This window comes from Lithobates pipiens, unplaced genomic scaffold (assembly GCF_037356315.1).
Source record: "Lithobates pipiens isolate NorthernLeopardFrog02 unplaced genomic scaffold, aLitPip1_a1.2 Scaffold_18, whole genome shotgun sequence".
NCBI lineage: Eukaryota > Metazoa > Chordata > Amphibia > Anura > Ranidae > Lithobates > Lithobates pipiens.
In genome coordinates this window covers 622,991,913-623,013,527 of record NW_027507758.1, presented here as the reverse complement: position 1 = coordinate 623,013,527, position 21,615 = coordinate 622,991,913, and the positions used below count along the sequence as shown (strand labels likewise).

Below are 21,615 nucleotides of genomic sequence, written 5' to 3'. Positions count from 1 at the left end.
GTACAGGGGCTTACAGAACATCTGCTGGATGGAAGATGCTGGAGCTTCAGGCTGAGAGTTGAAGGGTCATTATCGGAAGGAACTGAACCTAAGGAGCTCTGACCTCCTCAGCTATAAGTGTCTTGTCTGATGTGTGTATTCGATAGTGCTGGACCAACAGAGGTGGGGCTTGGTTCTGGTGGATACACAGCAAAGTGAGTCCTACTTCAAAGGAGATAGAACACAATGAAGAACCTTGTTTAAGTCCCAAGCTGCTACCTCGCTGAAGGAAGCAAATAGAACTCTCAGCAGATGACAAACTCTGGGGTGGATGTTAAGGAGCACCCAGTACAAAAGTTCCTAACACTCAGCGCTCTATTTTAAATGTTTTATTAGTTAAGAGCTTTAAGTAAAGACAATGAATTTTGGGGGAAAGGCCTCCCTCTTCCTCTTGATAGGAACAGCGACCTGTGTCTGGGAAGTCTCCCTTGGGGGGGGGGAACAGCGGCCTGTGTCTGGGAAGTCTCCCTTGGGGGGGAACAGCGGCCTGTGTCTGGGAAGTCTCCCTTGGGGGGGAACAGCGGCCTGTGTCTGGGAAGTCTCCCTTGGGGGGGGGAACAGCGGCCTGTGTCTGGGAAGTCTCCCTTGGGGGGGGAACAGCGGCCTGTGTCTGGGAAGTCTCCCTTGGGGGGGGGGAACAGCGGCCTGTGTCTGGGAAGTCTCCCTTGGGGGGGGGGGGAACAGCGGCCTGTGTCTGGGAAGTCTCCCTTGGGGGGGGGAACAGCGGCCTGTGTCTGGGAAGTCTCCCTTGGGGGGCAACAGCGGCCTGTGTCTGGGAAGTCTCCCTTGGGGGGCAACAGCGGCCTGTGTCTGGGAAGTCTCCCTTGGGGGGCAACAGCGGCCTGTGTCTGGGAAGTCTCCCTTGGGGGGCAACAGCGGCCTGTGTCTGGGAAGTCTCCCTTGGGGGGCAACAGCGGCCTGTGTCTGGGAAGTCTCCCTTGGGGGACAACAGCGGCCTGTGTCTGGGAAGTCTCCCTTGGGGGACAACAGCGGCCTGTGTCTGGGAAGTCTCCCTTGGGGGGCAACAGCGGCTGTGATAGCCCACAGGCATTCTCTTCGGGGACACGGTGCTGCTGATGTCCCAGCATGCACCGCCCGTTCAAGCGCCGATCTCGCGCATGCGCAGTTAAAACTAATCCAAGCGCCGACAACAACTCAGGTTGCCATCACATGATGCCAGGACGTCACTTCCTTTTTATAAATCGCGCGATAACTCGCACCTGGGCACCGCACAGACTCCTGGGAACTTGAAAAAAAGGATCCCAGGAGACAGTGCGGCCAAGAGGAAGTTCAGACCTGGCCGCTGAAACCCCGCCCATATCCGCAGCCGCACCTCCCATGTCCGCAGCTTCCAGCACCATGAAATAAAGAAAAAAAGACAGAAGAATGTAGCAGCAAGGTAAAGGTGCTATAATGAAATTAGAGCATATAACAATGTTAAGGGTATATGAGTTGTGATTCGGGTGGAGCTCCGCTTTAAATAAAAATAAATTCCGATCCTTCTCAAATTTTTGCTTTCCATTGACTAAAACGGAAATGGTCAACCCTAAATGCACCTGAATATGCGTGAAAAATGCTTTAAAATGCACACAACTAATCTCCAAAATTGCCTTTAAATACTCGCGCTGTGCTGTAAATGCAGCTATCATAACCCAATCTACCAATGGGGGGGCAGCCTGGCTATTAACCCCTTCAACCCCCTTTTTAATATTGTACAACCAATGCAGTCCAGATAATTCTCCGCTATCCGTCTACAGAGAAACGCACATAGATCACATGACCACTCCAGTGGGGATGGAGGAGGACCGGAGTCACATGACTGAGAGGATACTAAACCTCACCCTGGAGATCATCTACCTGCTGATTGGAGAGGTGAGGAGGATTCTGGGAGGTCACATGACATCACTCTTATCTCTATTAACCATTTCAGCTCCAAGCTTGTTTACCCCCTTCATAACCAGACCATTTTTTTTTGATACGGCACTGCGTTTGCACACTATAAACAAAAAGAGACTGAGCATTTTGAAAAAAAAAAAATATATATATATATATATTTTTTTTTTACTTTGTGCTATAAAACATACCCAGTAAAAAAATCGAATTTCTTCTTAAATTTAGGCTAATATGTATTCTGATACATATTTTTGATAGAAAAAAATCCCAATAAGAGTATATTGATTGGTTTGCGCAAAAGTTATACTGTGTACAAACTATGGGATAGTTTTATTTATTTATATTTTTACTAGTAATCTGCGATCAGCTACTTTATAGCGGGACTGCGATATTGAGGCAGACACTAATACAGTGATCAGCGCTAAAAATATGCACTGGCAGGGAAGGGGTTAACATCAGGAGCAATTAAAGGGTTAAATGTATTCCTAATTTGTGCTATCTAACTATGGGGCAGGTGCTTCAACTGGGGGAAGACAAAGATCCGTGTTCCTGCTTAGCAGAAACACAGGATCAGTACCTTCCCCTGTGACAGAACAGTGGTCTGCCTTGTTTACATAGGTAAAACTGCCAGTCTGCTTTTTTTTTCCCCAGACGATCATTGGGTCCTGGTGGATATCGAATCTGCCAGACTTGCTAATTGGCTCCCACTGTGTCCAATCACAGTGGGAGCAGGTCGCCGGGCGGTGCGCGCCCCAGACCCACAAGTGTCGGGTCAAGTACTAGGTACATGATCTGGCACAGAGCAGCCACCCTGTCGCAGTAAATGTACATGTGGCAGTCCCCAAGCAGTTAGTAAAACACAGACCTAACCGGAGAGGTGAGGAGGATTCTGGGAATGGGACATATTACTGTTTTTCTTGAACACAGAGTTTTCCCCCTATGAAGTCTGGAGATCATATGACCATCACAGTGCCTCCACCTCACTTCCTGACACCAGAGATAAAAAGCAATAAGAAGATTCTAGAAGTCACCAAGAAGATGATGGAGCTGCTGACAGGAGAGGTGAGGAGGATTCTGGGAATTCTGGGACATTATCCAGTAACAGACAAGGGATGTGTCTGGATGGTGATTGTATCATTGTGTGTGTCAGGTTCCTATAAGGTGTCAGGATGTCACTGTCTATTTCTCCATGGAGGAGTGGGAGTATTTAGAAGGACACAAGGATCTCTACAAGGACGTCATGATGGACAATCAGCCGCCCCTCACATCACCGGGTAAGAGGAGACTTTATTGTAAAGGAGAGAGCAGTACGGAGGCTCCACCTAGATCCCCCATCATCTGATAAACACATAGAAACAATGTATTCAGTCAGTGTGTGTGTTTCCTACAGATGGATCCAGTAATGGGAACCCACCAGAGAGATGTCCCCATCCGCTGTATTCCCGGGATTCCACACAGGAAGATCACACCATCCCTCACCATCATCAGGTAGATGAGGAACAATCACTGATAGTATCATTAGGATCTGTACATTATCTGCATTGTTACAATTTAGGTCATTTTCTTTCTATATTTAGAGTGGAGACCTGAGAGATTCTAAAGTTGATGTTGAAGAAGAGATAAAAGAGGAGAGTGATGAGGATGATGTGGTAGAAGTGTCAAAGTTTCCAGAAGGACACACAGATCTGTACATGGACAACACGGTGGAGTCACCTAATATGAGGAACCCACCAGAGAGATGTGCCCATCCTCCGTATTCCCGGGATTCCACACAGGAAGGTCACACCATCCCCCACCATCATCAGGTAGATGATAACAGTTCTTGCTAGTTTTTCTTTATAATAATCCATAATGACTGGCCAGTCTTCTCTACGTGTGCCTATACCCTTTTGCCTCTAAACTACTTTATCTAGCAGATGTACTACATATACCTGTGAACAGCACTATTCTTCCCTTTCTCTATAACACTCCAATGGAGAGTAGACAGTGACAACATAACATATAACCACCAATCAATATAGTTCGATTAAGGGGAGTAAAATAGGTACCCTTTGTCCCGAAAATGCCTTACCGATTAAGGAAGTCTGATAACTCACTCAAATGTAAGCAAAAGGCTTACCTCAGCCGGCTGATTATCAGAAATTCCCGGGTCGTCTCAAGCTCCTCGTTTCGGATACTCAGGGTCACCTGATAACCCCTCCTGGCTGGCTTCGCCACCTGAAATGGATATTTTGATGATAGGCAACTCCTATCCTCATATTGATTAGTGGTTCCAAATTAATAACTACTGCAGTAGGGAACAGACACAAAAGATACGCTCAGCATCTTTCCAAATACTGTATATACTCGAGTATAAGCCGAGATTTTCAGCCCCTTTTTTTAGGCTGAAAGTGCCCCCCTCGGCTTATACTCGAGTCACCGCCGTCTGCCTACCTGATCAGCGTGTCGTGCAGACAGACGGCGGCCATTCCGCTGTTCAAAAGCCACACCTCCCTGTCTTTGATAGGCGGAACACTCAATTTCCCAGCAGTCAGTGTTCCGCCTATCACGGACATCCTCTCATCCTCGTCCATAGTATGAGGATGAGCGGATGTCCGTGATAGGCGGAACACTGACTGCTGGGAAATTGAGTGTTCCGCCTATCAAAGACAGGGAGGCGTGGCTTTTGAACAGTGGAATGGCCGCCGTCTGTCACAGACGAGGAGGAGAGGTGCGGCTTTTGAATCCTGGAATGGCCACCGTATGTTTTTATGACATGCTGATCGGTGCAAAATGGCACACGGAGCTGCAGAAGGACACAGAGGCTGCAGATTGGCACACGGAGGCATGCACAGGACACAGGTAGGCTGCAATGGACACAGGGAGGTACACAGGGAGGTATGCAGCTGCAGATGGGCATTGTTGACCCTCTTTTCCACTCTTTTAAGCTGTAACAGTAGCTGCTGCATGTCTCATCTTCGGCTTATACACGAGTCAATACGTTTTCCCAGTTTTTTTTGTGGTAAATTAGGGGCCTCGGCTTATATTCGAGTCGACCTATACTCGAGTATATACGGTAACCGTTCTCCTTTTATTATGACGCATTTGAAGGTTTTTATACACATGATTACATAGGTATCACATTAATATTACAATTGTACGTTTATGGTAACAAGGGGCGTTGCATAGGCAGGCTAATTCTAATCAGGACTCGAAAGAATGCAAAACATGTACTGAAAACATTATTAGTGCCGTGTGCACAGTGAGGGGATCGTGCAATACATATAAAATAGAATACAATTATATACAGTAGTTAAGAAATGGTGTTGCGCTCCGACTAAATAAATCTAATTAAATTAACATGTACTCAAGTGACAACCAAAACAGAAATAGAATAAAGTGTGAAACTGTATGTTTAAATACGCTCAGACAATGTGCATAAATACTAAAGTGCAATACACCAGGTCAAATTGTGCGCTTGACCAAGAAAACTTGATATGAGAAATCCTCTATAGATGACAGTGAGATAATATTAAGTATATCCAAATATATAGATGATATGACACAAAAAAAAAAAAAAAAAAAAAACTGAGTGTCGTTATAAAAGTGCAAAACAAATCAAAGAATACACAAAATACTAATAGTCCATGTGTAGTGTGTCACGTGTATGAACAAAATACTAATAGTCCATAAGCAGTGAAATGTGTGTTTGAGCAAAAATTCCAAAAACAAAAATGAGGTGAACTATAGTTATATAGAAAGCATATCCATTTAGTGATAAAATGCGTCCATTTGGTGATCAACAAAGCAGTATCCTGCGTGCTCCAAAAGCAGGGGGTGGATTCCACCAGTGCTCCTATGCGTATAATATCCTCACACTAGGTGCAGTAATTACCTTACCTTACTGCTGTAAGGTAAACAGCATTTCCAAAATAACGCTTGTTGTCCAATAATGTAGGTTCAGTAGGTGATGTGATCCTGGACTCTCATTCACCATGGGCACGTTGTAACATGCAGAGAAAGTAAGGGGAACACTCCAATAGTGAAGTACGTATTCACAATTTATTGGGTATAAAACGAAGATAAGGTACTCACATTTAAAACAGTAAAAAAAAAAAAAGCACAACTAAACGAACGCGTGTCACGTTCGCGCTTCCGGACGTCACTTCCGGTGTCCTTACTGGCCAATTGTGTTCCTACGCGTATCGTCAAATGACTTCATCAGGGAATAACAACTGGGGTAAGGACGAATGTATAAATAGTGTCAGTAATTAGCAGCCATTTTTGTGAAGTCCATTGTGGCCACATCTACGGCCATTTTCTCGTGGGCTAATATATATAGAGTAATGGTCTACGGACGTGGCAGTGACAGGAAATGTGCAAGCCTCACTTACGATCATTTTGTGGGGGCATTTTTTATTGTGGATGATCATTAACTGTTTTAGCCCGCTGGGAAATACCCAGGAAACATTATTCTTATTGGCATCCATGGCATCCAGGTGGCAGATCAGGATGTGACACATAGTGAATTAAGGAATAGATTGGTGTTCAACCCAACGGTCTCCAATATTAAGCATGTTGAAGTATTCAAAAAGGTAGTGCTACAAGATCTCAAGGACCTAAAAATCAAGAAGCGTGAGGATCCCAAGTTCAATGAAAGCGGGATTAAGAAACTATCAAAGCGGAAAGACATCGTTATCCGACCCGCCGACAAGGGCGGAGGAATTGTCATCCTCTCAAAAGTACAGTACTGCGATAATATGAAGAAGCTACTAGGAGATAACACTACATATACAAAACTAACCAAGAATCCCATGTTTAAATGTAGGAAAGAACTTGAGCAGGTAGTTCACCTTGGGCTTAAAAAGGATATCCTGAGTAAAAAAGAAGCCAAATACCTGATTCCAGAGGCATGCAGGACTCCGATTATTTACGCCTTACCAAAAATACACAAGGATAAAACAGATCCCCCGTTTAGGCCCATAGTGAATGGGATTGACTCCCTCACCTCTAGAATGGGGGAATATATAGATACATTTTTACAACCTGTGGTCACAAAAACCGAAGCCTATCTGAGAGACACGAAGCAGGTATTGCAAATATTAGAAGAACTACCTGAAGAGGAAGGACCCTGGATTATGGCATCAGTTGATGTCTCTTCATTGTACACGGTGATTCAACACTATCAAGCCTGTGAGGCTGTAAAATGGGGCTTAAGAAAGTACAGCACGTTGTCGTGCTCCCAGCGTAAATATTTGGTCAAATGTCTGGACTTTTGCCTTAAAAACAGTTATTTTTGGTATAACCGTGAGTACTTCCATCAAAGAACTGGAGCGGCGATGGGAGCCAAGTTTGCTCCCAGTGTGGCATGTTTATTCATGGCCCAATGGGAAGAAGAAGCGGTATACACTAACAGACCCAGAGAACTGGCTATATATAAAAGGTATATAGACGATATTTTGATACTCTGGAGAGGTGAAACAACCAGCCTAGTTAGATTCTTGGAAGGACTAAATATCAATAACAGAAACATTAAACTATCCTGGGAAGTGAGTACCGGATCAATATCTTTCCTAGATCTAGAAGTGACACAAAATAATAACAAATTATATACAAAGACCCATTTCAAAAATGTCGATAGGAATAGTTACTTGCCAAGAGGTAGCTGCCATCACACTAACTGGCTGTGTAATATTCCAAAGGGTCAACTGATAAGACTACGCAGAAACTGTACAAACACTAAGGACTACCGCCTGCAGGCTGAAAAGATAGGCCAGAGGTTCATAAATAAGGGATATGACAATGAAGACATTAGAAAGAAAATTACAGAAGTTGAAAATATGGATCGGACCACTCTAATTAGAGATAAAACCACCCCGGCACGAGGGATGGATGGGATACCGCTCATACTAAACTACAACGCTCAACACAAGAAATTTGAAAAGATTATCAGAAAACACTGGCACATCCTACGCTTAATGTACACTTACAGGAATTGTTGCCTGAATACCCTAAATTTGTGTACAAAAAGGCATTGACCTTAAGGGACAAGATAGTCAAGAATGTCCCCGACCCCCCACCCACAGGCCTGACTTTCTTCACTGGTAAAGGGTTCTTCCCATGTAAACGGTGCTTTGCATGTTTAAAAACAAAACGCCCAGCTGAAAAGAAATTTAATTTTACGTCCACAAGCACTGGGAATACGTACGAAATAAAAGATTTCATATGCTGTAATACCGAGGGAGCGGTGTACGTGTTGCAATGCAGTTGTGGCTTGCAATACGTAGGCCGCACCAAAAGACCTCTAAGGGTACGAATAAAAGAGCATGTTAAAAACATCATTAATGGCTTCGACAAGCACAGCGTCTCTAGGCACTTTTGCATACACCACAACAAGGACCCTACCCAGCTTATGTTTTGGGGTATCGAACCCTACAAAAGACACTGGAGAGGTAGCCATAAGGTCAGAACACTAAGTCAAGCAGAGTCTAGATGGATTTTCACTTTAGACACTTTTGCGCCCCAGGGACTCAATATTGATTTTGACCTTAATTGTTTTATTAGTGATTTCTGACTACATTATTTATAAGCTTCTTTTGTTAGGATGTTTTTTAAAATTGCTATTATGTGAATTTTGGATCTCTTTTCCGGTGTCCTCTCCTAAATTGAGAGTGATTCTGATATATTTTTACATATTCTATCTTATCCTATTCTATTTTTATATATATTCTATTCCCCTTTTTTTAATCAGTCTCTGTTTTTAGTGTTATTCTTGGAGATCGATTATGACTCCCGTTAGGACCATCTACGATGGCCGTTATCATGGAATTCTTACATCCTAGTCCAATATATTGCTGATCTCATATACACACAATTTTAGCTATAACTTTTAAATTTTTTCCCACATCACTTAGTCTATACATTGGTAGTGGTCCAGTAAATAGTCGTAAGCGTTTTTTAGATCATTGTCTCCCTCCTAGACATCACTGCTTTTTAGATGGACCTGTTGATAATTTATATCGCCAATAGTTGATTCCTAATTATTGGCCATGTTATACCACACACCCTAAGATTTTATATAAATACCCTATTGATATCTCTTACACATAATAATTTTATGACTATGGTTTTACTAGTGCAGCTTTTATTCTGATTTTATTTAATCACTTTCAATTTTAATATAATCGTCCAGTACTGTCCATACTTTTCTTTTTTTTTTTTGTTTTATGCTAGATGTAATTTTAGAAACGAACGTTATTGCGCAGGCGCGCTAATGAGACGGGTTGCTCTGTTATTACCTTCGGGGCTGCGCCAATAAGAATAATGTTTCCTGGGTATTTCCCAGCGGGCTAAAACAGTTAATGATCATCCACAATAAAAAATGCCCCCACAAAATGATCGTAAGTGAGGCTTGCACATTTCCTGTCACTGTCACGTCCGTAGACCATTACTCTATATATATTAGCCCACGAGAAAATGGCCGTAGATGTGGCCACAATGGACTTCACAAAAATGGCTGCTAATTACTGACACTATTTATACGTTCGTCCTTACCCCAGTTGTTATTCCCTGATGAAGTCATTTGACGATACGCGTAGGAACACAATTGGCCAGTAAGGACACCGGAAGTGACGTCCGGAAGCGCGAACGTGACACGCGTTCGTTTAGTTGTGCTTTTTTTTTTTTTACTGTTTTAAATGTGAGTACCTTATCTTCGTTTTATACCCAATAAATTGTGAATACGTACTTCACTATTGGAGTGTTCCCCTTACTTTCTCTGCATGTTACAACGTGCCCACGGTGAATGTGAGTCCAGGATCACATCACCTACTGAACCTACATTATTGGACAACAAGCGTTGTTTTTTTTTTTTTTTGTGTCATATCATCTATATATTTGGATATACTTAATATTATCTCACTGTCATCTATAGAGGATTTCTCATATCAAGTTTTCTTGGTCAAGCGCACAATGTGACCTGGTGTATTGCACTTTAGTATTTATGCACATTGTCTGAGCGTATTTAAACATACAGTTTCACACTTTATTCTATTTCTGTTTTGGTTGTCACTTGAGTACATGTTAATTTAATTAGATTTATTTAGTCGGAGCGCAACACCATTTCTTAACTACTATCACTTAATCTGGGGAGGGTTTATACCCCTGCCGGTGTTTTGCTGCAACCTCACTAGTTTTAGGACACATTGGTAGGCGCGAGAATACTTTCACTCACAATTATATACAGAACCTACAAATTTCCATTACACATAGGCATTTTTATAATTTTTTTTTTTTTTTTTTTTTTTTTATTATCCAGAAAGGAAACATTGGGGATACTCATGTTGGTATTAAAGAAGAATATAAAGAGCATGATGAAAAGTATGGTGTGTTGGAGGAGTTTTCAGAAGGACACAAGGATATGATGAAGCCACCTAATACCAGGAACCCACCAGAGAGATGTCCCCGTCCTCTGTATTCCCGGGATTCCACACAGGAAGGTCACACCATCCCTCACCATCATCAGGTGGGTGGAGTTGAGTGTCTGAAACATAAAATAATTGAACACTCTGACATGTGGAGACTGTGTTGACTCTACTAGGTATGAGCTTTGAGTTAGGTTGACCACAAGTTTGACACAAACCCAAGCTACTTGCAACTTTCAAATTTGGCCAGTTCGCCGGCCAGCCAAACCTCCAACTGCTGAAGCCCAAAGTAATTAATTTGGTGGCATTCTATTGCCACTAAACGTTCACTTCCCTCTCAGGGCCATGGATGCAAGGATTCTGGCAGCCACCGGCATTCTAGCACAATGATGCCCTGCAAACCAGCCACCCACATCGTAGGAACCAATGACACTGTGTGGATTGCACAGAGTCTTTGGTTGATAAGACAGTCGCCTATCCTTATTGGCTGTTATGTTGCATGCACTTTCCAGCATCCTAGCAACCAATGATGGGTGTAACTCATTTGCTATGAAGCAACAACAGGAGAAGATCACTTGTCAGAAGGAGAAAAGGAAGCGCACACCGGGAAACTGCCTGATCAAGTGTATGATAATTAAGCTTCAACATGTCTCTTCCAAAACCTCGCCCCTCAAATGTGTTTCACCCTCTTACAACAGACTTAATCATAGAACGCTACCATTAACTCCATGAGAGGATCATGGCTTGGGAGGAGAGAAGCTTAAACCTATTTGTCCCGTTGTGTGCTTCTGCTTCACCTTTTGAAAGGTTGCCTGATGTGGCGCTTTTTTTGTTTATATGGGTCACAAGGAGAAGATCGCTGTTGTGTGGGTCGTCGTGTTTGTGTCAGCAAGTCATTGGGGTGTCACTATTGTAATTTACATTTTACATTGTGGGACTCTTTTGGGATGGGGGCTATAAGGCAATTGTGGTTGTTATTTTCTGCCATTCTGTTGGGTTAGGGTGAAGATCTGCTTAACATGAAAGTTGAGGGTGAAGTAGAAGAGACGCATGTGAGTGATGATCAGCAACATATGGAAAAGGTTTGGATGACGAGGATATTCAAAGAGGAGGACACTCCTACAGATATAAGCACAGGTGAGCCATAATATATTCTGTTATCTCTGCTTTTTAATAGGCCAGTAAAAGGTTTTGCTGGTTGTAGCTCCACCCTAGGCTGAGGTCCACTTTGTGGGCTTTCCTATGGGGGGAGCTACACCCGGCACTGCAGCCACTTCCATATCCATTCTGCAGCCCAGTGCCTCCTCAACTGCACTCTGCTGCTATAGTTGTACTGCACAGCTTTAACAGTAGATGAACTGTAAAAGGGCTGAGCCTAGACCCAGCCGCCAGCTAGTCAAGGGAGAAAAACGAGTCTAGCAGCTGTGCACTTATGATGATTTGAATGTTGGCATATGGAGACAATTGCTGTCTTCACAAAAACACAAGCCCACAATAACACAAGCCAGCTACTACAATAGCCTCCCTTGGAAAACTGATCCCAGACCTGCCCACCATCTACAGTCTTTCTGGAAGAGGGACTAGTGTAGTAGCTGGCGTGTGTTTTTGTGAATGACAATGATCTTGTCCAGCTGTCTCAGTTACAACAATACAAGCTGACAGTTAGTACTCTGCTCCCTCTTCCCTGAATGAGGTGAATGTGTCTTGGCTCAGTTTCCGGTGTTAAATAGCCACCAGCTATTCTAGGGAGAGAAACAAATATAGCAGCTGTCAACTTATGTTGTTTTGAATGATGGATAGTGAGACAATCGCTGTCTTCACGAAAACACAAGCCTGCTATTAGGGTTGCACCGATACTGATAATAAGCATTTGCAGGAGTACTTGCAAATGCTCTGATGTTTGATCCGATACCTCCCAGCAGGAGGCCAGTACATCCGGCGTTTTCAGCGTAGCAGGGGGCCCGGCCAGCCTTAAAGATGATCGGTGCAGCGGTGGGGGCAGTTACAAGCACCGATCTCCCTGTATAGATTTTCTGCTGCTTTATTAAAAACTACAGGGAGATCGGTGCTTGTAACTCCCCCACCACTGCACCGACTGTCCCCTGGGTCCTCCTCCGGATCTCCAGGTCCTCCTCCGGCCCCCCCCCCCCCCCCATCCTGGATCTGTCAGGATTGAGAGCAGAGGAATAAGCCGGTAAATCTGTCGTTTACCGCCTCCTTCCTTTTCAGAATGCACAGAGCCAGTGATCCCTGACTGCCCATTCATAACTGAGCATCAAAAACTGTGTTTCCTCTGCTTCAGTTTATGAATGAACAGGAGCCTCTATCTCCTGTCCATTCATCTTCAGTGCAGCTGAGGTTGCTAGAAAGGGACGGGGAAATGGGAATGGGCACAGCACTCTCCAGGATTTTCCAGCTGGATAGAGGGACGAGACAGGAATGTCCCCTGTCTCCCCCCACTTGTTTGTCCTGGCTATGGAACCCCTGGCTGCCCTGACAAGATCGCGCCCGGACATCCAGGGTTTCCGACGTAGGTCGGGGGAAGATAAAATTGCCCTGTTTGCGGACGATGTCCTGTTTTTTATCGGGGATATAAATCCTACCCTAAACAACGTGATACAGATGATGGGCGAGTTTGGACAACAATCAGGCTTGGGAATCAACTGGAGCAAATCAGCACTTTTGCCACTTACCAGATCTGGGGACCAATCACTTCCTATGATCCCATGTCTGGACGTGGTAACTAAGCTTAAATACCTAGGCATTTGGATCTCTAGTGACGTAAACCATTACGTCAGCGAGATCTTAGTACCATTACTAGCGAAATTAAAACTAAAAGCGAGCATCTGGTTTTGTCTTCCTCTCTCTGTAGCGGGACGCTGCAATTTAATTAAAATTATTTGGCTCCCGCAAATACTATATATTTTACAAAATTCTCCAACTTGGATTAACCAGAAATGGTTCAAGACATTGGAATCGCTATTCCGAGAATTAATCTGGAAGAAGGGTCAAGCCCGGGTTAGCTTGCAAACATTGCAGCTTCCCGCTAGGAGGGGAGGAGTGGCAATCCCACATCCAAGATTATATTTTCTGTCAGCCCAGCTCCAGCATTTAGCCGGGGCTGGTACTCATGGCAGTGAGTGCCCAAACAATAAAATGATGATCGAGAAAACACCCTATAAACTACTGGTTGAGATATTGGAGGCCAACTCATTTGCCTATAAGTGCCCTACTAGCATCCTATTGAGGAAAGTGTGGCAGGTAACAAAGTCACTCATGGGATATACGGGGATGACTGACTATACCCCCTTATGGTATAACGGAAACTTGCCCAAGTTAAGTGGTATAGAATAGACCTCGGAAGTGGGAAAGGCAGGGAATTAACAGGTTAATGCAACTGTATGAAGTGAATCTCATGAAGTCCTTTGAAGATCTTAGGCGAGAATTCAGTATCCCGAACAGGGCGTTTTATAAATATCTGCAAATTAGGCATGGGATCAAAGCCCAGTTTGGGTCCTCAACTATAGAGAGAGTTGAAACTCCTTTGCTTCAGGGACTGGTCGAACACACACAAAAGAAAGGTGTGATCTCTAAATTATATACCAAACTTAGGGACAAGCTCTTAAAGGGAGAGGGACCAGATAAGAGTAGGATGGGATGGGCTAGAGATATAGGGCCGATAACCCAGGATCAATGGGATAAGACTTTAGAACGAGGGAGCTTGGTATCAATATCTCCTTCTCAGAGGGTGTCCCACCTGTTTTTTACCTATAGAGTGTACTATACCCCCCAAAAAATGTGGAAGATAGGTAAGATACCCAGGAAAGAATGTCCCAGATGTAAGGCACCGGGGGACCTTCTCCCTATGGTGTGGAAATGTCCAAAGCTGTACAGGTATTGGATAGAAATAGTTTGTAGAATAAATAGGACTTTTAAGACTATTTTGAAGCCAGAAGCTAGGATCTGTCTTTTAGGGATTTTGGAGGAGGGTAGAATTCCCCCTCGATAAGAACGGCAGTACTAAGGTGCCTGTACCAGGCCAGGCAGCTAATAGCAATGAGTTGGCAAGCCAGGAATCCCCCCCCCCCCGCATTCGAATCATGGGTCAAAGCTATTGACTCTACAATTTGGTGTGAAAGAGTGGCGTACATAAAGCAAAATAATTTAAAGAAATTTGGGGAGCTATGGAACCCCTGGTTGAGCGAGATGGGTTACCCCCGGGGGGGGCGCCTGGGGGTGGTCTTAGCTCCCACCCAGCCGATTGGGGGCTGGCGTGGGTGGGGGCACGGGGGGGGCTGCGGGTTGCTCTGCTTTCCCCCCCCGTTGACCGGGCCTCTGGGCACACCACCCGGGGGGGTACCCCACCGCCCCCCCCTCTCTTGCCCCTTTCATCGCCCTTTCTCTCCTAACCAGTCAGGGATCTCTTGACTGGAGTGTTCGGCGCAAGCAGTGTGTATTGAGGGGGTGGGTTAGGTTGGAAGTATTGGGCTGGCTTAAAGGGTAGGGGTGCAATAACTTGAATGGTGTGTGTAGCTCTTTTTCTTTACGCTAGACTTGACCGAGATGATGGTTTTAGCGAGATGTATATATCCTTTTTCTTGTTTATATTTGTGGTTGAAAATTCAATAAAAATAAAGAAGATAAAAAAAAGAAAGGGACGGAGGATCTGTGTCCTCAGTCACTTTTCATTTTTAAAAAGGGAGGTGTCAGGGGTCCGTTTGACCCCTGATATCTCACCAAAGCCCCCCACCCACCCACCACAACAGGGCTGATAAAAAAGAAAGAATTGTAATAAATGTTTAAAGGTTAAAAAAAAATAATAAAAAATAAAATAAAAATAACATTGACACTGCCCCCTCCCAAAAAAAAACAGTGTAAAAACAAATAAAACAAACAAATTGTAAAAAAGTAAATAAGAAACTGACACAGTCCATGCTTTATCAGTGGCCATTAGTGCTGCATATTAGTGCCTCCTCATCAGTTTCACCTATCAATGCCTCATATTAGTGTCACTGTCACATGACATTAAAAGAAAAGTATCAGTATCGGCGAGCACTTGGGGGAAAAAAAGTATTGGTACTTGTACTCGGTCTTAAAAATTGGTATCGGTGCAACCCTACCTGCTAATACACTAGTCTCCCTTGGAAAACTGAGCCCAGACCTGCCCACCAGCTATATCCAGGAGAGAGGCTAGTGTAGTAGTAGGCATGTGTTTTTGTCAGCTTGTGTTTTTGTGAATGACAGAGATCTTGTCCAGCTGCCTTTTATTTACAACAAAACAAGCTGACAGTTACTACTCTGTGCCCTCTTCCCTGAAGCAGGTCAATGTGTCTTGGTTCAGTCTCCAGCCTTAAATAGCTGTCATCTATTCCAGAGAAACTAGTATAGCCATTGTTTTGAATGATGGACAATGAGAAGATTGCTGTCTTCACGAAAACACAAGCCATACACTATTGTCCTTTTGGAAAACAGCCCAGACCTGCCCACCAGCTTTATCTGGGAGAGAGACTAGTGTAGTAGCTGGCATGTGTTTTGTTAGCTTGTGTTTTTGTGAATGACAGCGATCTTGTCCAGCTGCCTTCATTTACAACAAAACAAGCTGACAGTTTATACTCGGCTCCTTCTTCCCTGAAGCAGGTGGATTAGTAAGGGATTGGTCTCAGGTCTTAAATGGGAAATAATGGAGGAGCACATATTTGAACAGTGAAAAATACTATGTGCATTGTGTCTCTTGGAGGTTTTTTACAAGCTTCCTCATCCTTTGGTAATATTATAAGTAAACTAACCATGTTGATCGATCTTGGTTTTTGTATATTTTCAGGACAAGCCAGCGAAATACTCTCCAAGGATGGTCTCACTTTATCTCCAGTTTGTAAAATGGAAGATGAGGACATCACACCAGATTGTCTTTTCTCCTACCCAATTAACTCGACTATCAATGACGGCTTTCACAGAGTGGCTAAACCATTGAACCCCTCTGACTCTGAGCGGCTATATGTTATGGGGGATGGTGTTAGAATCAAGGGGGAGAAGAATCCTGATTATGGGGAAAATTTGAATTCTGATTTAAGTCCTAATGCGCATAAAAGTTCAGAAGAGCTATATACCTGTTCGGAGTGTGGGCATTGTTCACATAAATCAGAACTCGCCATTCACTACAATTCCCTTACAAAGGAGAGGTTATATTCCTGCCCTGAGTGCGGGAAAGATTTTTCAGAGACGTCCCATTTTCACACAGAGCGGTTTCAAATAGGCGACAAGCCATTTTCTTGCGCTGAGTGTGGGAAGTGTTTTTCAGGGAAGGCCTACCTTCTGGTACATCTGAGATCTCACACCGGGGAGAGGCCTTTTTCCTGCGCTGATTGCGGGAAAGGCTTTTCACGAAAGTCCATTCTTAACATGCATCGGAGATCTCACACGGGGGATAGGCCATATGCCTGCCCTGAGTGCGGAAAATGTTTTTTACAGAAGAAACATCTGAACACACATCAGAAGTCTCACACGGGGGAGAAGCCGCATTCCTGCCTTGAGTGCGGGAAATGTTTTTCGGAAAAGTCGCCTCTTCGTAGACATCAGAGGATTCACACCGGGGAGAGGCCGTATTCCTGCCCCGAGTGCTGGAAATCTTTTGCCCAGAAGTCAGACCTTGATAGACATCAAAGGTCTCACAGAGGGGAGAAGCCGTATTCCTGCTCTGAGTGCGGGAAATGTTTTTCAGAGAAGTCCAGCCTTAACAAACACCAGAGGACTCACTTGGGCGAGAAGCCGTATTCTTGCCCCGAGTGCGGGAAATGTTTTGCACAGAAATCGGATGTTGGTAGACATCAGAGATCCCACAGAGGGGAGAAACCGTTTTCATGCCCTCAGTGCTGGAAATGTTTTTCACAGAAGGCCAATCTTTATAAACATCAGAGGGCTCACTTAGCGGCGAAAATGTAATCCTGTTTTGAAGTGCGTGAATTGTTTGTTTTTCTTTCTTTTTTTTTTTTTCTTTTTTTTTTTTTTTTTTTAATAGTCATCTTAACTTTCTGAAGATCAGATATTTTACACAGGGGAGAAGCCACATTTCTGGCCTTGAGTGCAGGAAATGTCTTCTTTTCTGAATCATATTTTGCTGTCCATCAGAGATCTCATACCGGGAAGAAGCAAGGCCTTCATACAGTATACACCTCAGAAAACACGAGTGCTCTTTCATTCGTCATAATATAAGAGAAATTTTTTGCAAGGGAACTGACATCGTTTTCTAGGAAAGAGGAAAATGGGGGGGGGGTGTCCACTACTGGATGCCTTCCTCCTGTAGTGTATTCTGAGCTCCCCTGCTCTTCTATAGAATCATCAAAGGCTCGATATTGCTTATGAACAAAGAATAAGGGGAGATCATCATTTCTAAACAACAGGGTGGCCAATTTCAGTACAAGAGTTGTGCTATCAACAAGCACAGGCAGTTGTATTTTCTTAGAGTGCCACCTGCTGGCTGAAAGTGGTTTATATGACTTTTTTTTTTCCAGATGTAACTCTTCATATTCAAATAAAATAAACAATATATACCCAAAGGGAAGTGAATATTGATATCCTCCAGTGTGCAACATTACATTACTTAATTGCAACAATCAAAATTCGCTCTTTATGTTTGTAACCTCCAGGTATACATTTGAAACTTTCCAACAATCGTTAATTACGAAGGAATATCAGCAATAAACGCGTGGTCCTTTCGATCCGAATTTCAATTCTTCTTTTTTTTTTTTTTTTATTACTTTTTTTTAACAAACAAACAAAATGCTACAAGACATCATACACACTGAGCCCAAAGTATAATAATACAAGTTCAAAATCCAGTATATCAATTATTAATCCAAAAGGAGAAAAAGAAAAAAAAAAAGAGAGAGCAAATGATTTTTAAAATAAGCTTTAGTTCCTTCTTTCCCCAATGACCCCAAACATTTCTCATATAGGAGCACCTATTATAAACAATGGCCCCCATGGGCATTCGATGCTGTATATAGTTTGTCCAGCCACTTTGCCCACACTTTATCATACTTCCTGGGGGGTCTCCCCATTTTCCCAGGAGGGGCGGCAGATTTGGGAAGAGGCCCCCTGAGAGCTGAAGGACCTTGGGTACAGAGAGGTACACAGAACTTCAGGGACCATTTTCCTGTTCCTTACCTGGTGGGCATCCGTTTACCGTGGGTGAGCTGGCAGTCAGATCTCCTGGCACTCCTGCAGAGGGTCACGCGGGCGGCTGGCAGTGAGAGATGGCGCCGTTTGGCTGGGCTGAGAGGTTTCGGTGCCATCTTGCTGGTGACAGGAAGAGGAATGACACGGCTTCCTCCCTAGCACTGGAAATTATGTCACCATGCCTTCCTGGGTGACTTCTGGTCCGGGGCTTCAGCAAAATGGTGGCTGCAGCGTTCTTAGCTTGGAGCGGAGGTCTGACCGACAGTGAAGCAGGTGTCCACATCCTGCTCTTACCTGATCATCAGCAAGGGTTGTAAGACTGTGGTGACAAGAAAGAGAGGAGAGGATCTCAGGGGCCGCAGCGTTAGAGGAGACCAGAGGGGGTGAGTCTACCTAGCTGGCAGGGGTAACGATGGGGGAGGGGGACCCCAACTTTTACTCCTGTGGGGCATTGCTTTCTAACTTGCATATGTGTCTCTTATAGGGTAGGACGGTACTGCCCAGATGGTCGCCAGCCATCCTAAAGCCCCTTCCCACTCTAAGAGATGCGAATATTGTAATAATTACCACAGGATCACTCCAAACCTTTTTGTTAGAAGTATATCCACAAGCTAGTGGGTTAGAAAACCTCATAGGTTATGAAAGACTCTTTTTTCCGTTTAGTCGGAGATGCTGTCATCCCTTAAAGCCTTCCAAGCAACTCTCAAAGCTAGGGACCCTGAACCCCACACTAGCAGACGGGGTTCTTACTCCCAAGAGGGTCTCTCCTCTAACCGGGCAGAGGTTAGCAGACAGAATTCTCCCCTCCTTAGGATTCTGAGGAGGAGGTTGAATCCCCTGATCAGAGTGGTTCTGAGGGGGCTTTGAGGACAGTCAGGAGGAGGAGGACTCCAGAACAGGCAGACATATTTTTGCCGCCGATGATATAGAGGGCCTTCTTAGGGTAGTGTAAGCATCAGAAGAAATTCAGGAACCTGCAGCACAGGTGTCCGCACAAGATAGGATGTATAGAGGCTTCACCAGGCCTTTAAGGATATCATCCTGAGGGAGTGGAAGGAGCCTGAAATAAAACTTTTGAAGTTTAAAACGTGGAAACATAGGTGCCCTTTTAAGGAGGAAGAGGCAGAGAGACTCTTTAGGACACCTAGATTAGATGCTTCCCTGGCCCAGGTGTCCAAGCAATCTGACCTCTTATTTGAAGATGCGGGCAACATTAGGGACCAGATGGATTGACAAGCCGAGACCCTCTTGCGCAGGGCCTGGGAAGCCAATGCAGCAGCTGAGTCCTGCCTTGGCTTCGGCTTGTGTGGCGAGGAACGCAGACAGGTGTGTCACCAAACGAATGGATCATGTGTCCCGAACCTCTAAGTCCAAACAGCTCTTGGACTCTTTAGAGGTGACTGGTAGGGCAGTAGCCTACCTGGCAAATGCAGCAGTCGAGACGGTGCGTAAAACCGCTAAGACTGGCACCCTTTTGAATTCCACAAGGAGAGCCTTGTGGGTCAAGACCAGGGATGGGGACAACACTTCTAAGACTCAGCTGTGTGGTCTTCCATGTGAGGGTTCCCTGCTCTTCTGCATTGGGTTGGATCAGGCCCTTTCTAGATCTACAGAGAAAGGTAATAAATTTCCCATTAAACCTAAGGCCGCGTACACACGACCAGACTTTTTGATGGACTTGGTCAGGCAGACAATCCGACGGACTTTGCAGCTGAGGTATGCCGGACTTTCAAACGAACGGACTTGGCCACATACGATCACTCCAAAAGTCAGACGGATTCGAACGTGATGACGTAGAATAAGGAAGTTCATAGCCAATAGCTGCCCTAGCGTCGGTTTTAGTCCGTCGGACTAGCACGCATACGACCGGATTTTTCGACCGGACTCGAGTCAGTCGGAAAGATTTGAAGTGGGTTTTATTTCTAGGCCGACTTTGGGGAAGAAAAAGTCCGTTGGAGCCCATACACAATCAAATTGTCCGACGGATTCTAGTCCGCCTGACCAAGTCCGTCAAAGTCTGGTCGTGTGTTCGCGGCATAAGAAGGACGGGAAAATGATTGGAGACAAAAAGGAAGGTACCATTACCAGGCGTTGGGGGGGTCGGCAAAGGGAGGTCTTCTCTTCCCCAGCCAGAAATCTGCCGACAAGGATACCAACTGACGTAAGGGCAGGGGGAAGATTTCCCACTTTCTCTCTGTGGGAAAGGTTTACTCTGAGTCCCCACATCCTTCAGATTGAGGGTTACAGATTGGAGTTTCTCTCCTCACCTCCCCCGAGTTTCCTTCTAACCCACTTACTCAGGCACCCTCAGAAAGCAGTGGGTTTCATACACAGTGTCAGACAGCTGGCGGAGCAGGGGGGTCATAGTGCCAGTCCCAGCAGAACAGTGGATTTTATTGCCACATCTTCGTAGTCCCAAAGCACTCGGATCCACACACCTCTATGACCTATACACACCTAGGATATATTCCCTTCCATTTACCCTTCTATCCCTATACCCACCTCTAGGATCTATTGCCAGGTGCCTGTATTTTGCATTCTCGGTGTGCAGGCTCCAAAGAAGGTTGTTTCACCCTTCACCACCTCCTACTTTGGTGTATGGAACCCCTTCCTTCCTACATGCCTGCTCCTCAGAGGTTACATTAAAAACACACAAATGTCCAGGCACATGAGCCACTATCCAAATAGCAGAATGCATCAACTAAAGGTCGTTGCTAATCCCAATATTCATAACCAGTGATGAAAAAACAAAAAAACGGGGAAAAAAGTGCCGTGTCAAAGTAGAGTTATAATGCCATTTCATGAGCATGAGAGTTTATTAAATACTGTAAACCAGGGCATACAGAGACAAGGGATGGCTTTGTGGAGCGTCACCAACCCAAATGAAGTACCCGGAAATGGGAACTGCAAGAGTGCTGGTGGTAGTGGGTAGATGATTATTATTTAATTTTAAGTAATTTCCCGCAGCGGTTCTTCCAGAGAATGAAATTTATTAGGACTTCCGAAAATCCAACAGGGGTACAGATAATATTGATGACCGGATTCATGCAACATTCAGACACCTTCAGAAGAACCCAGTTTCTCCTGTCACACTTTGGCCAAAGAG

General features: G+C 44.5%; 1 protein-coding gene across 1 annotated transcript in view; it reads left to right on the top strand.

Annotated features, from left to right (window-relative positions):
* The window catches only part of LOC143986861 (uncharacterized), an 83,222-nt gene extending 65,335 nt beyond the window's left edge, over window positions 1-17,887 (top strand). The window contains exons 9-16 of the mRNA XM_077485267.1: window positions 1,767-1,911; window positions 2,860-2,994; window positions 3,083-3,206; window positions 3,323-3,420; window positions 3,510-3,737; window positions 10,229-10,435; window positions 11,336-11,471; window positions 16,156-17,887. Coding sequence (XP_077341393.1) covers window positions 1,767-1,911; window positions 2,860-2,994; window positions 3,083-3,206; window positions 3,323-3,420; window positions 3,510-3,737; window positions 10,229-10,435; window positions 11,336-11,471; window positions 16,156-17,273 — 2,191 coding nt within the window. The 3' untranslated portion in view covers window positions 17,274-17,887. The remainder of the gene's footprint in view (window positions 1-1,766; window positions 1,912-2,859; window positions 2,995-3,082; window positions 3,207-3,322; window positions 3,421-3,509; window positions 3,738-10,228; window positions 10,436-11,335; window positions 11,472-16,155) is intronic.
* The last annotated feature ends 3,728 nt before the right edge of the window (window positions 17,888-21,615 follow it).